The sequence below is a fragment of the Silene latifolia genome, chromosome 4 (genome assembly GCF_048544455.1).
Source record: "Silene latifolia isolate original U9 population chromosome 4, ASM4854445v1, whole genome shotgun sequence".
NCBI lineage: Eukaryota > Viridiplantae > Streptophyta > Magnoliopsida > Caryophyllales > Caryophyllaceae > Silene > Silene latifolia.
Genome location: NC_133529.1, coordinates 109,454,501 through 109,468,615, shown reverse-complemented (window position 1 = coordinate 109,468,615; position 14,115 = coordinate 109,454,501). Strand labels below are relative to the sequence as shown.

Here is a 14,115-nt window from a genome sequence, read left to right as displayed (position 1 = left end):
GTCCACCATTGCATCGATATGTGGCAGTGGGAAGGGATCCTTGGGACAAGCTTTGTTTAGATCTGTGAAGTCCACGCACGCCCTCCATTTGTCGTTCTTCTTGGGCACCACTACTACGTTAGAGAGCCACTCAGGGTAACTGACTTCTCTAATTTTATCTGCTGTCAGGAGACTGTCTACCTCTCTGTTAATGACCTCATTTCTTTCTGCCGCAAATTTTCTTCTCGTCTGCTGTACTGGGGTGCAGCTTGGGTTCACGCTTAATTTATACGAAATAACGGATGGATCTATGCCTACCATATCATTGTGAGACCAAGCGAAGCAGTCCATGTTGTTCTTGAGAAATTGAATCAGCTGGCTGCGCAGCTTTTCACTGCAAGTTGCCCCAATCAATACTGTCCTATCCGGGTGTGCCTCCTCCAGGTGTATCTGGTCCAGTTCTTCTGAGGGAGGCTCCTTATATTCTGTCGAGGTGCCCCGGTTCTGTAATTGCTATGAGGGGAGCTTAGTTGTAGCTTTGAGAGCTTGAGCATAGCAGTTTCTGGATTCCTCTCGATCTCCTTTTACTGTGACTGTACCCCATGGTGTTGGGAATTTGAGACATTGATGATATGTTGATGGCACCGCCTTCATCTGATGCAGCCAAGATCTTCCTAGTATCACGTTGTAGGTGGTTGGACCCTCGATGACCAGGTATCTTACTAGTTTATTCACCCCTTCAATATATGTTGGGATAGTTATCTCGCCTACTGAATGTGCGGTTTCACCACTGAATCCTACCAGGGGCACAGATTTCTTCATCAGGTTCTCTTTATCAAAACCCATGGTTTTGAGGGTTTCGAGCATGATGAGGTTCACAGAGCTCCCTGTATCTACCAATGCTTTCCGTACGGTGCAGTTGCCAATGGATAACGTTATAGTTAGAGCATCGTCGTGCTGCTCTGCGCCGCTTTCTATGTCAGTCTTATCGAAAGTTACCGGGGGTAAATTGCTCTGGCTTACTCTGTACGAAGTTTCTGGATGATCCCCTTTACTTCCGGTGGCTTTCCTTTTGGCAGCGGAATATGTCAAACCTGCCAGCTCAGATCCGCCTGTTATCACGTTAATAATTTTCGTGCATATGGGTGGAGCAGAAGGAAGCACTTGATTTGCTGCTTCTCTTCTATCCTGCTTGCCTGTGACACCCTTAAACTTAGCGTTATCTAATTACTTAAATTCTACAGAAAAACTGGTAGGATATGTTTGTAATTGGTCCAACTATATAAAAACCTGTAATTTCAAAAAAATTTCTAAACCAATCACAACATTTCCAACATTCCCAAGAGGCGGGTGCCAAAACCTGCAATGCTAACGAACTAATTTACATGCCATAGCTAACGATAAGAAAATGTAATGATACAAACCCAAAATAGAAAAGGGAGACATATGTCCCTTCAAATTATATACAAAACCAAAAGTTAAAAGGTTTACTAATAGAATAGCCAAAACTAGGTCCAAGGTTCCTTATGCTCACTAGCTCGTCTGTGACCCCAACATAGCATCAACAACCTGTCAATCGCATTTTATACAAACACGAAAGCCACAATTCAGTGGGGAGTAACTTCGAGTCCTCCCAGCCACGAATCGTCAAAATTAATGTAACATGTAATGTAACATGTAAACAATTTGATAAACAATTCAATTATCAAGTATTCTAACATACGAGCCCTAAACTGACCAAACTAGACTATCATGTGAAACATATAACAAGCAGTAATCCAAACTTTATCAATTGTAACCGGCTTACATCTCACCTATTACAATTCATAAAGTCACCATACAAGAAAGGGCAATATATCAAAGACAGGCATAAGTTCTTAGTACGGCCAATAGTCACTTTGTAACTCGAGTTTATACCACGAGGTAAGGAAGGTAATCGAACCGGTATCTTGGCTCAGCGGTTAATATTAATAAAACATGGCCAAGACACAACACAACCCTAGCCTAAAATCTGCGCAGACCTAGACATGCGGATACACACCACCGCACCCAAGACCCACAATTTTTCTAAAATAAAGTGAGTACCCTAAGGAGTCCACCAAAGGGTTGGCTAGTACATAAGCTGACCACTTACTATCAAAATAAGTAACGAGGTCATGCCCCAACTTGGATATAAATCCACTAGTCAGGAACACAAAGGCTACCAAGCAGTGAACATATACTCGTCAAAGACTATAAAGACCTATCTATGATGAAGGCCGAAATACTCACCTAGGACCTAGTCCCAGCTAGTCCCAGCTTGAATACTTTAGCCCACACCACACAAGACTCACCACACAAGTCAAGTAAGACACCCACTTAACCATAAGAGGGCAAAGAGTCCTACTTACCAACATAAATTCTAACATTCTATCATGTGAAAGGCTATATAAATGTCTATTCAGCAAACAATCCAACAATATCCTCGATAAGTATTCAATACTAATTTCCACTTCTAACAATATTAACCATGTTAAACGCTTCAGGGAATCTAGGGCCATTTCTACAATATAAGATACTATTAAATACAATCAACTATACATGTGAACTAAAACTTGATAAATGGCCTAAAACAAGAAAAAGGCCGATTATCTAATTCATATAAAATTTCATCCAACCGAATTTTTACCCGCAACCCCACCCGCGGCAGTGCGGTTAAATTGCGGTGACCAATCGCTCAATTAATCGACATCGAATCGATCAAAGGGACTAAGGCTCGATTTTGCACAATCATCAAAACATGGCAATTATTACTATAAAATTTACCTTGAGCCTAATCATTACAATTTCATCTTATAAACTATCCTAACATGTGATAATTATCAATATAAGCTAAATTTTACCAACCTCACTATCTATACTACTAACATTATTCATTTTAAGCCATTTTATTACCATTTCATTTTATAACCTATACTAACATATGCTAACTACCAATATAAGAATAATTTCTACTACTAGTATGATTCAATTTAAAAGTGTACTCATATGTGACTTATACAACTCTAACATCAATTAACCCGAAATGACCAATATTGAACGAAAAACCGCGAAACAAGCAACGGGCCGACCCGGGCCAGCCGTGGGCCAGCCGTGGGCTCTTGGCTCTTTGTCGGGCTCTTTATCGCCCCCACACCTCTCTTTTTTTTCCAATTTTGTTCATTATAACATCGTCTGAACACTAATTAATCGTTCCCAATTCAACTTTGTTAACTTAAACTAACAAAAGGCATAAATTAAGCATGCATGCATCAAACTTTAACATGTGAAAATTTCTACTCAAACCAAAAATCACAAAACATCCAAAAACAACAAAGCATGTGACGATCTTTCGTCGAGTAACTCGAAATATGTTACCTTAAGCTAGAAAAAGAGCAATTAGCACCTTAAACCCAAACCCTAACAAGCACTAGCCGCTATCCTCGACAATATACGAGTCCCCAAACTCGTCCTCCAATTCTTCACCTAAATAAACAATAGAAACACACAAATAAGCACAAATACCGAAATTTACCCAAAATTCGTCTTAAAACAACTTCAAGAAAACTGAAATTAAAACATACAAGGTTGTAGATCTCGACGAGGGGATTCCAGAAATATAAATTTCGTGAAAATCCGAGTAGAAATGAGGGAGATGTGACGATTTTAGCTTGGAATTGTATATGAAAATGGTGTTTTGATAAATTTGGGAAATGTTAGAGGATGAAGAACAAGAAAACCAGAAAAATGAAGGGGAAGGGGGACTGGTCCGCGGGAAAGGAGAGAAAGAAAGGAAAGAGCGGGTTTGAGTCGGGATTTTTCGAGTCGGTTTTGACTCGTTTCGATAATAATTAAAACCGTAAGTCAAATGCAAATTCCGACAAGACCAAAGTTTTTAAACACGAGATTACAAGAAAATTGAATACTCATACGACCCATTTCCAAATTCGTTTACCCAATGTTCAAAAGAATTGTCATTTTCCCCCCGATACGCCCTTATTTCGAAATAAAAAGTTTTACACGGTTTAAACTATTTTTAAACATCTCGAAACTATCAAAATAAATACTTTTCTTCAAAATATAATAAAATTATATTTCTTTGAATTATTTTTACTTTAAATACAATAATGTCAAATTTTACTTGATTAATTAATTATTTTCGAAATATATTAACGGTCCGAAATTACGGGGCGTTACAATCACCCCTCCTTTTAAAAAGTTTCGCCCTCGAAACTTAGAAGGAGAAATTATAGTTATAAGAAAGTATAGGTATCTTTTCAATGAAACGGTGATACTCTTGTTGATCAGACAAGAACATCCATATTCATATCAAGATATAAAAATATTTCTACACCAATAAATGAGAAAACCCATTATTGGGACGTCACCAACAACGAGATTAAACACTCATTAATGTTAAAACCCTTAAAAATCATATAAGTATTTCCAAAATCTTAGTTTAGAGTTCTATAGTAAGAATACTATCTTTACTAATTATGATTAAATAAGGCTTAGTAACTCGGAAAAAGAGTAAGAAAAGGAATCATTACACAAAACGAGAAATAGCTTAGATGTCCAATCGAACACTAGGGTTGAAAGAGAGTGAGAAATCATTTTCAAATGTTATAGAAAAAGGTCAATTTGTAAATTTACTCCAAGTAAATGAACCAAAAGTTTACTCAAACTATATAGAATCTATGCAAGACGGAAAACAACTCGGGAACGAGAAGTGCAAGTCGCGATAGGGAACTCACACCCAATGACACAAGAAGGAATTGAACTTTTAAAGGTGGAATTTTTGGATGAAGTCAATAAAGATGTCAACGAACAAGACGCTTTACTCAAGAGGTCAAATGAATTCCATAAAGGCGAGCACAACGGAACAAGCCAGAATAGCAAGAATGACAATTGTCGGAGATCGGAATTAGGAAGATCGGTACATCGAGAAAGGTTCACTCAATTATCCAACCACAGAGTCATCCTACTAGGTCCTCCGAACATCAACAGGGCAACAACCAGAGGCCACACTAATCCAAAGAGCCATCTGAACCACTCCTCGACAAGTCTACTCATAAGCTAATCCTTGAGACAATCCTATCCTCTACAATTATAACTTAACAGTTTCCCAATCAAAATGTTTCCACCAGTATTCTCCATCAAACAAACGCAAAATCCAAAGTCGAAACTAGTAACAATATTATACCCTTACCAAGATTCAATATTCTCAAACGCATTCATGCTTGAAACCAACCCACAAGCAACAAGTTGCACTATCCAATCCATAATTAGCACTAACTATAAGGTAAATGGGTTCATCACACAAATCATCTGATCGGTTTACTCAAGGTTCACTATCCTACTTCCCAACAATATTCCAATTCCAATAGAAAGATTCCTCAAAGGATTAAATATAAGGTCCAAATTTACAATAACAATCCACAGACTTAACTATAAATCCCCAATTCCATGAAGTAAGGATCAAATGACAAACGACAATCCCCGAACGACAATCCCCAAAACAATTCCAAAATAACCATAGAAATACTCCACCCAGGTAAACTAATCCCATTAGTCTCATCATCAAATTGAAACCAAAGTGGGTCTTATACCACCAAAACACGCGAACCTTAACTCGCAAGGAGACTACAACATTGCCATCATAAGAATTCCACCAAAAATCTAGCTCTCATATCACATGGTCCAATACAGACACAAACTCGTACACTAATTCCCGACAAAAATCAAAATACAAAAATCCTCAAATCACATCCCACTAACTCTGTAAACATGGTCAACAAGGTACCAACTATACTAAGTAGATAAGGAGTTATAACGGAATAGAGAAACGGTAAAATATTTTCGAAGGATGCATGAGCATGACAAGTTAGGAAACTAAGGAGTCGGACCGTAAAAATAACGGTTGACAGAAATAAGAGGTACTCGAGTTAAGAAGATATTTCGGGCAAGAAGAAGATACGTAAACTTCGGCATAAAAACAGGGTTCAACAAATGCTAAAGAGAAGGAGAGGAGAACAACAGCGGCATAATGAAAGGGTTACCGCTTAGCCCAAACACTCCTCAAAGCTTATGATTGCTATGATAAAGTTACATCACTAAGGTGCTCAACAAAGACTCAAAAGTCTACCATATCATAGGATTAACAAGGACTCACAATGGTAGGTTTTCCTCAACTCAATTGGTTCCAAGAGCCAAAATCAATTCACCACACATATTCATTTGTTACCATCCAAGTCCCAAGGTATCTCCTTTACAATTCTCGTCATCGAACTTCACTTGCTATGTCATCCCCAAGTACCATGGCTTGTTTACTCCTTCATCTCACCACTTAATACTTCTAGTCTCCGATACCATGAATTAGAATCGCATCTTTGAACTCACGAACTACATCGAACAACTTTCCACCAAAATTCCCAAATTCAGATATGATTAATAAAGTCAACAAGGGCTACTCTATACTAAATTTGGTCAACTCAAAAGGTTTAACAAACTAACTAATTCCAAAGTACGATACCAAACCATTAAGCAACGTCAATGTCCTATTGTATTCCTTTCAAGGCCTACAAGGATTAGGGCTAACTATCATTCCTTTAATTCTCCATAAGAAACATCGAGACTCTCAAATGAAGTAGCTCAGGTTCATTCCATCTTATGTGCTAAGGTAGTACCCATGCTCAATCATCTATAACAAACAAGCTCTCAATAGACATAAATCCAAAGGTGTTCCTCAACTCACTAGGCTCTCATATCATGCACAACTAACAAGTCTAACCAAAGGATCCCAAGTTATATTCTCCTATACCACTCAAACCTTAACCAATCAATTTCTCAACTCGTTCACGCCCTCCAATGATACATTCTCTCAAAACCGGGTTCTCTTGAACAAGGGAACTATCCTGCGGAATAAAAGGAAGATGTTCACATGGGCTTTATTATAAGAAGAAAACGAACCTAAGATGAATCGGGAGAAATAATTGAAAGGTAGTTACCAAGGCGAGAGAAGAGGAATTTGAAAGACGAATAAACAACGAGATTGGAAGACTAAGGTAAGATTGCATTATCTACATCTATTGGAGAGCCATCTTACAAAAGAGAAAATCAATTAGTACCTAACAATTAGCAATCACAAACAGACTACCACATAAAATCCTAAATCTACCCATCCTACCCATCTCTCAAGTTTGTTATTTAAAGGTCAAGTGGTTTTAAGTGGGGTGCACAAACGTGCGTCGGGAGCAACAAGCTCTGATACCAACTGTGACACCCTTAAACTTAGCGTTATCTAATTACTTAAATTCTACAGAAAAACTGGTAGGATATGTTTGTAATTGGTCCAACTATATAAAAACCTGTAATTTCAAAAAATTTTCTAAACCAATCACAACATTTCCAACATTCCCAAGAGGCGAGTGCCAAAACCTGCAATGCTAACGAACTAATTTACATGCCATAGCTAACGATAAGAAAATGTAATGATACAAACCCAAAATAGAAAAGGGAGACATATGTCCCTTCAAATTATATACAAAACCAAAAGTTAAAAGGTTTACTAATAGAATAGCCAAAACTAGGTCCAAGGTTCCTTATGCTCACTAGCTCGTCTGTGACCCCAACATAGCATCAACAACCTGTCAATCGCATTTTATACAAACACGAAAGCCACAATTCAGTGGGGAGTAACTTCGAGTCCTCCCAGCCACGAATCGTCAAAATTAATGTAACATGTAATGTAACATGTAAACAATTTGATAAACAATTCAATTATCAAGTATTCTAACATACGAGCCCTAAACCACCAAACTAGACTATCATGTGAAACATATAACAAGCATAATCCAAACTTTATCAATTGTAACCGGCTTACATCTCACCTATTACAATTCATAAAGTCACCATACAAGAAAGGGCAATATATCAAAGACAGGCATAAGTTCTTAGTACGGCCAATAGTCACTTTGTAACTCGAGTTTATACCACGAGGTAAGGAAGGTAATCGAACCGGTATCTTGGCTCAGCGGTTAATATTAATAAAACATGGCCAAGACACAACACAACCCTAGCCTAAAATCTGCGCAGACCTAGACATGCGGATACACACCACCGCACCCAAGACCCACAATTTTTCTAAAATAAAGTGAGTACCCTAAGGAGTCCACCAAAGGGTTGGCTAGTACATAAGCTGACCACTTACTATCAAAATAAGTAACGAGGTCATGCCCCAACTTGGATATAAATCCACTAGTCAGGAACACAAAGGCTACCAAGCAGTGAACATATACTCGTCAAAGACTATAAAGACCTATCTATGATGAAGGCCGAAATACTCACCTAGGACCTAGTCCCAGCTAGTCCCAGCTTGAATACTTTAGCCCACACCACACAAGACTCACCACACAAGTCAAGTAAGACACCCACTTAACCATAAGAGGGCAAAGAGTCCTACTTACCAACATAAATTCTAACATTCTATCATGTGAAAGGCTATATAAATGTCTATTCAGCAAACAATCCAACAATATCCTCGATAAGTATTCAATACTAATTTCCACTTCTAACAATATTAACCATGTTAAACGCTTCAGGGAATCTAGGGCCATTTCTACAATATAAGATACTATTAAATACAATCAACTATACATGTGAACTAAAACTTGATAAATGGCCTAAAACAAGAAAAAGGCCGATTATCTAATTCATATAAAATTTCATCCAACCGAATTTTTACCCGCAACCCCAGCCCTGCGACAGGTACGGGTTAAATTGCGGCTGACCAATCGCTCAATTAACTGACATCGAATCAGTCAAAGGGACTAAGGCTCAATTTTCGGCACAATCATCAAAACATGGCAATTATTACTATAAAATTTACCTTGAGCCTAATCATTACAATTTCATCTTATAAACTATCCTAACATGTGATAATTATCAATATAAGCTAAATTTTACCAACCTCACTATCTATACTACTAACATTATTCATTTTAAGCCATTTTATTACCATTTCATTTTATAACCTATACTAACATATGCTAACTACCAATATAAGAATAATTTCTACTACTAGTATGATTCAATTTAAAAGTGTACTCATATGTGACTTATACAACTCTAACATCAATTAACCCGAAATGACCAATATTGTACGAAAAACCGCGAAACAAGCAACGGGCCGACCCGGGCCAGCCGTGGGCCTGCCGGGCTTGCTGCCGCCCCCCTACACCTCTCTTTTTTTTCCATTTTTGTTCATTATAACATCGTCTGAACACTAATTAATCGTTCCCAATTCAACTTTGTTAACTTAAAATAACAAAAGGCATAAATTAAGCATGCATGCATCAAACTTTAACATGTGAAAATTTCTACTCAAACCAAAACTCACAAAACATCCAAAAACAACAAAGCATGTGACGATCTTTCGTCGAGTAACTCGAAATATGTTACCTTAAGCTAGAAAAAGAGCAATTAGCACCTTAAACCCAAACCCTAACAAGCACTAGCCGCTATCCTCGACAATATACGAGTCCCCAAACTCGTCCTCCAATTCTTCACCTAAATAAACAATAGAAACACACAAATAAGCACAAATACCGAAATTTACCCAAAATTCGTCTTAAAACAACTTCAAGAAAACTGAAATTAAAACATACAAGGTTGTAGATCTCGACGAGGGGATTCCAGAAATGTAAATTTCGTGAAAATCCGAGTAGAAATGAGGGAGATGTGACGATTTTAGCTAGGAATTGTATATGAAAATGGTGTTTTGATAAATTTGGGAAATGTTAGAGGATGAAGAACAAGAAAACCAGAAAAATGAAGGGGAAGGGGGACTGGTCCGCGAGAAAGGAGAGAAAGAAAGGAAAGAGCGGGTTTGAGTCGGGATTTTTCGAGTCGGTTTTGACTCGTTTCGATAATAATTAAAACCGTAAGTCAAATGCAAATTCCGACAAGACCAAAGTTTTTAAACACGAGATTACAAGAAAATTGAATACTCATACGACCCATTTCCAAATTCGTTTACCCAATGTTCAAAAGAATTGTCATTTTCCCCCCTGATACGCCCTTATTTCGAAATAAAAAGTTTTACACGGTTTAAACTATTTTTAAACATCTCGAAACTATCAAAATAAATACTTTTCTTCAAAATATAATAAAATTATATTTCTTTGAATTATTTTTACTTTAAATACAATAATGTCAAATTTTACTTGATTAATTAATTATTTTCGAAATATATTAACGGTCCGAAATTACGGGGCGTTACATTGCCCCCACCTGATAACAGGTGGTCCAAGTTTCCCTTGCGTACCTGGAACTTCACCTCCCTTCGCAACCTGTAGCAGTCTTCTGTCCTGTGACCTATGTCCTGATGCCATTCACACCTCTTGCTGCTGTCTCTGTCGTCGTTTGGTCGATCCTGAGTGGGAGGCTTTGGCCACCTTACCTGATCACCCAAGCTTCTGAGTGCTTTTAACAACCCTTCCATTCCCGTGTTGAATCCGTATTCAGATAGCTTAGGAGGATGGGGAGAATCATCAATTTGCTGAGTTTTTTCTGCTACCCTGCTGATATTGGGTCTGCTGTATGGCTTAGTTCTGTCGTCTTTCTTTTCTGGTGCGAATTTCCTGCTTGTCTTGTCGAAGCTTGCTGTACCTTTTCTAGCCTGTATATCTTCTTCCAACCTTAACGCTGCAGTAGCTCTCTGCTGGACTTCCTTGAATCTCTCACAAGGATACATTGTTAATTCTTTGTAGAGGTTTGACTCCTTATCCAAGCCCTGCCTGAAGGCGTTGATGGCAGTGGACATATCACAGCCTCGTATTGAGACTTTTTCTGCATTGAACCTAGTGACGTAGTCTTTGATTGATTCACCTATCTCCTGAACGATCCTGTACAGATCACTCGGCTGCTTGGGTGTTCTCCGGCTGCTGGAGAACTGTTGGTTGAAAGCGTTGACCAAATCGGCCAATGAAGATATGGTCCCGTTAGGTAAACCGACGAACCATTGTAATGCTGCTTCGGTTAGGGTTGAACCAAATCCCTTACACATACATCCCTCTTTTGAGGCTCCCGTGGCTGTAGTAACCATCATCTTCTGCTTGAATTGACTGATGTGATCACAGGGGTCCGTGGTTCCGTCGAAGAGGGTCATTGTTGGGATGCTAAATCCTTTTGGTAAGGCCACTGTGGCTATATCGTCAGTAAACGGTGAGTCAGCGTAGCTTTCTGGCGCAGCCATCTCCATAGGCGAGGCATGCGGGGACCCTCCGGAGGAGGCTTCGTAGTTCCCGGCACTGGCTTTCTATGTATGTCTCTCTTCCGGTGGGTCGCGAGATGCTCCCGTGATTGACGTTCGCTCCTCGTGCGAAGTTTTGCTTTGTTCCAGACTTACGTTTGACGCGCTGCGATGTTGCCGCCACCGAGTGCCTTCCCGGTATACTCAACTTGATTCGAATCGGCATCCCGGTTATTGGGACCGCAATCGTAGCCCCGCTTCTCTGCTTGTCCCCCCACCGCGCCCGATGTGGGTGTAGGCTCTTGCGTCTTTGGCTCCTCGTCCGGTGTTAATGCCCCGATCTGTTGGGACCAGGCCTCCTCTTGGGCGTGGTGTTCCATCCATGTCCCGGCTGAGTGCTACTTCGCGTGGTAATACCCGTGTCCGCCTTCGATCCCCGCCTCCTGGCGGCCTTCCAGATCTGTCTTCTTGCATCCAAGGGGTCGAGCTAGCGGCCTTGTTCCTTAACTCATTGATCGTGCTCGGAGGAGATTGTTGTCCTCCTCCATCCGGGATCTCATGCTTCTATTTTCGTTCCGCATAGTCCCGATGGTCTGGCTAATGTGTCCAACCCGCTTATCATGATGCTGGTGGGACTCGGAGGTGCCTGAACCTGCTGCTTGGACTGTGCTCTTCTGTCAGACGGTGTGACTCCCTGCCGTCCCTGATCGATTCCTGGATCTCTAGTCTGGATTCCTCCCGTAGATGGGCTTGCTGCTGCCTGGGGACTTTGACTCTGCTTGACTGTTGGTATCTGAGAAGCAATGGTGGTCTGGACCGTAGTTGCACGTGCTGCCGCTGCCGCCGAGGGAGATGGTATTGTTCTTTGGGGGCGGTACTGTATTCTTTGGGGGCACCGCCTGTCTTTGCTGAGTTGGTTTCCTTGTGTCCCGACATGTTTCGATTCTTTGAGTAGACTATCTAACGAAGACGACCACTATGCCCCACGGTGGGCGCCAAACTGTTTTGGTAAATTTCTACCAATTTAGGGTTAAAGTGGTCTTAGCGTTAGGTCTGTATTATGATTTGTTTGAGCGTCGTATGTTAACCTGTATGAGTAATGCAAATAAACAACACAAGCGATTTTGGTGACGCGGAAAATCCAATGTGGGAAACAACCGCGGGGGGAGACGGAATCCCACCAATATTTTTACTATAATTTGAGAGGAAATACAGTTCGTGTGCTTGCTATGGAAGTTAGGGTGTAATTCTCGTATTCTCTGATGATCCTTCTTCTTTGCATTGAGGCTCCTTATATAGGGGAGGTCGATGAGCTAGGGTTTCTTACTTCTCCACCAAGTTATTCCTAATTTAACACTGGGTAGGACTTTCCTTCTTCGGATCTCGCAAGATGTTGGACTCTCACAAGCTTCTCCCGCGTAGACCAAAGCCCACTTCCTGCGCTGCTCGCTGATGCTGGTACCCTGACTCCCTGATATCCTGCATCCCGTAACGCCTCCAGGCCTGCTGCCCTAAGTCAGCCCATATCCAGATTTTGGGCCTAACAGTATCCATTCCTTCTAACACCACTCGCATTGGGTCTGGTGATGAGGCTCCTGATTTCTTGGGAATTCCCCCTGATGCAGTCTCCTGAATCTGGATCCTGCTGGGACTGCTTTCCCTGCTGGATCTCGTCACACTGGGTGCTGCTAATGCTTTAGGCACTTGCGGTGGCTTGAAAGGTGGCGGCATGGTTTTCGGTGATGCGGTGACAGGGGCCATCTGGCTGGCTGCTGGTGATGCGGTGACCGGTCCTGTGGTTGCTGGGAGGGGTCTTCCCCCAGAAGATTGGGAGGACACCCCCTGGGTGCTGGATGAGCTTGAACTGGCTCCCGACATGGTGACGGGCGGACTGCTGAACTTTGATTTTATGAAAGATTGATCACTGAGGCCCCACGGTGGGCGCCAAATTGTTTTGGTAAAAATTTACCTAGTAGATGTTAGTCTGACGGGTCAAAGTGATCGTTTCCTGCTACTAATGAAATAAGAAATTTACGTGCGAGAAAATGAATAAAGACGACGAAAGAGAAAAATGACACGATGAAACTTTGGTGACGTGGAAAACCCGTTGTGGGAACACCCGCGGGGGGAGTCGGTATCCCACCAATAATTGCACTATAAACGGAGTAATTTGGCAGGTGAGGTGATACAATGGCGTTTTTTCAACTAGCTGTGTATATCCGTTTTAGTATATCTTTTTCCTTTTTATAGCTGCTTTCCTAGGGTTTCTTCCAGCAGGCTCCTCCGGATTTTTCTCCCTGGTCAGCGGTAACGGCTCCTCAAATCAAGAGGACATTCAAGAGCATTGACTTTCTCTCTCCTGTTTGTTGTTGTTTCCCTTTTTTGTTCTTGTGTTTCTCTTTATTCCTGCGCATATTCCCTTGCTTTCAATCTTGTGGTCATGCTCTTGCCACGTCACCCATCCTTTCAACTTGACCTTCACCTATCGAAGCTTGCCACGTGTCGTCCCAGAAAAATTGTAAATTTTCCCCCTAACAACTCCCTTCATATCACATCAATGGTAACATGGTAACATTGAGAATCTTGACACTATTTATGGTCGTAGAGAATTTTCGATATTATTCTTAATCTATAAGATAAAATATATTCATGTGAGATCTTGTTTGATTTATCGTTATGAATGTTATAAGAATATCAAATTTTTATAAATTTTAGTAATGTATAACGAAAGATATTCACGTTACAAAACGTGTCTCGACAAGTGTGAAAAAGTCAATGTTACCATTGGTGTGGTATGAAAGGATTATTAATTAAATAATACTCCCTTCAAATTTTTTTTTATCTTCCTTTTTCTCTAATATATGCGA

At 40.4% G+C, this 14,115-nt stretch overlaps 1 protein-coding gene across 1 annotated transcript; it reads right to left on the bottom strand.

Moving 5' to 3' along the window:
* Positions 1-492: 492 nt before the first annotated feature.
* LOC141651908 (uncharacterized) lies at positions 493-11,251 on the bottom strand. The gene is made up of 2 exons (XM_074459599.1): positions 10,288-11,251; positions 493-1,175 (listed from the first exon to the last, which is right to left on the bottom strand). Exons 1-2 carry the CDS (start codon positions 11,249-11,251, stop codon positions 493-495), a joined length of 1,647 nt encoding a protein of 548 aa, XP_074315700.1.
* Between the last annotated feature and the right edge of the window lie 2,864 nt (positions 11,252-14,115).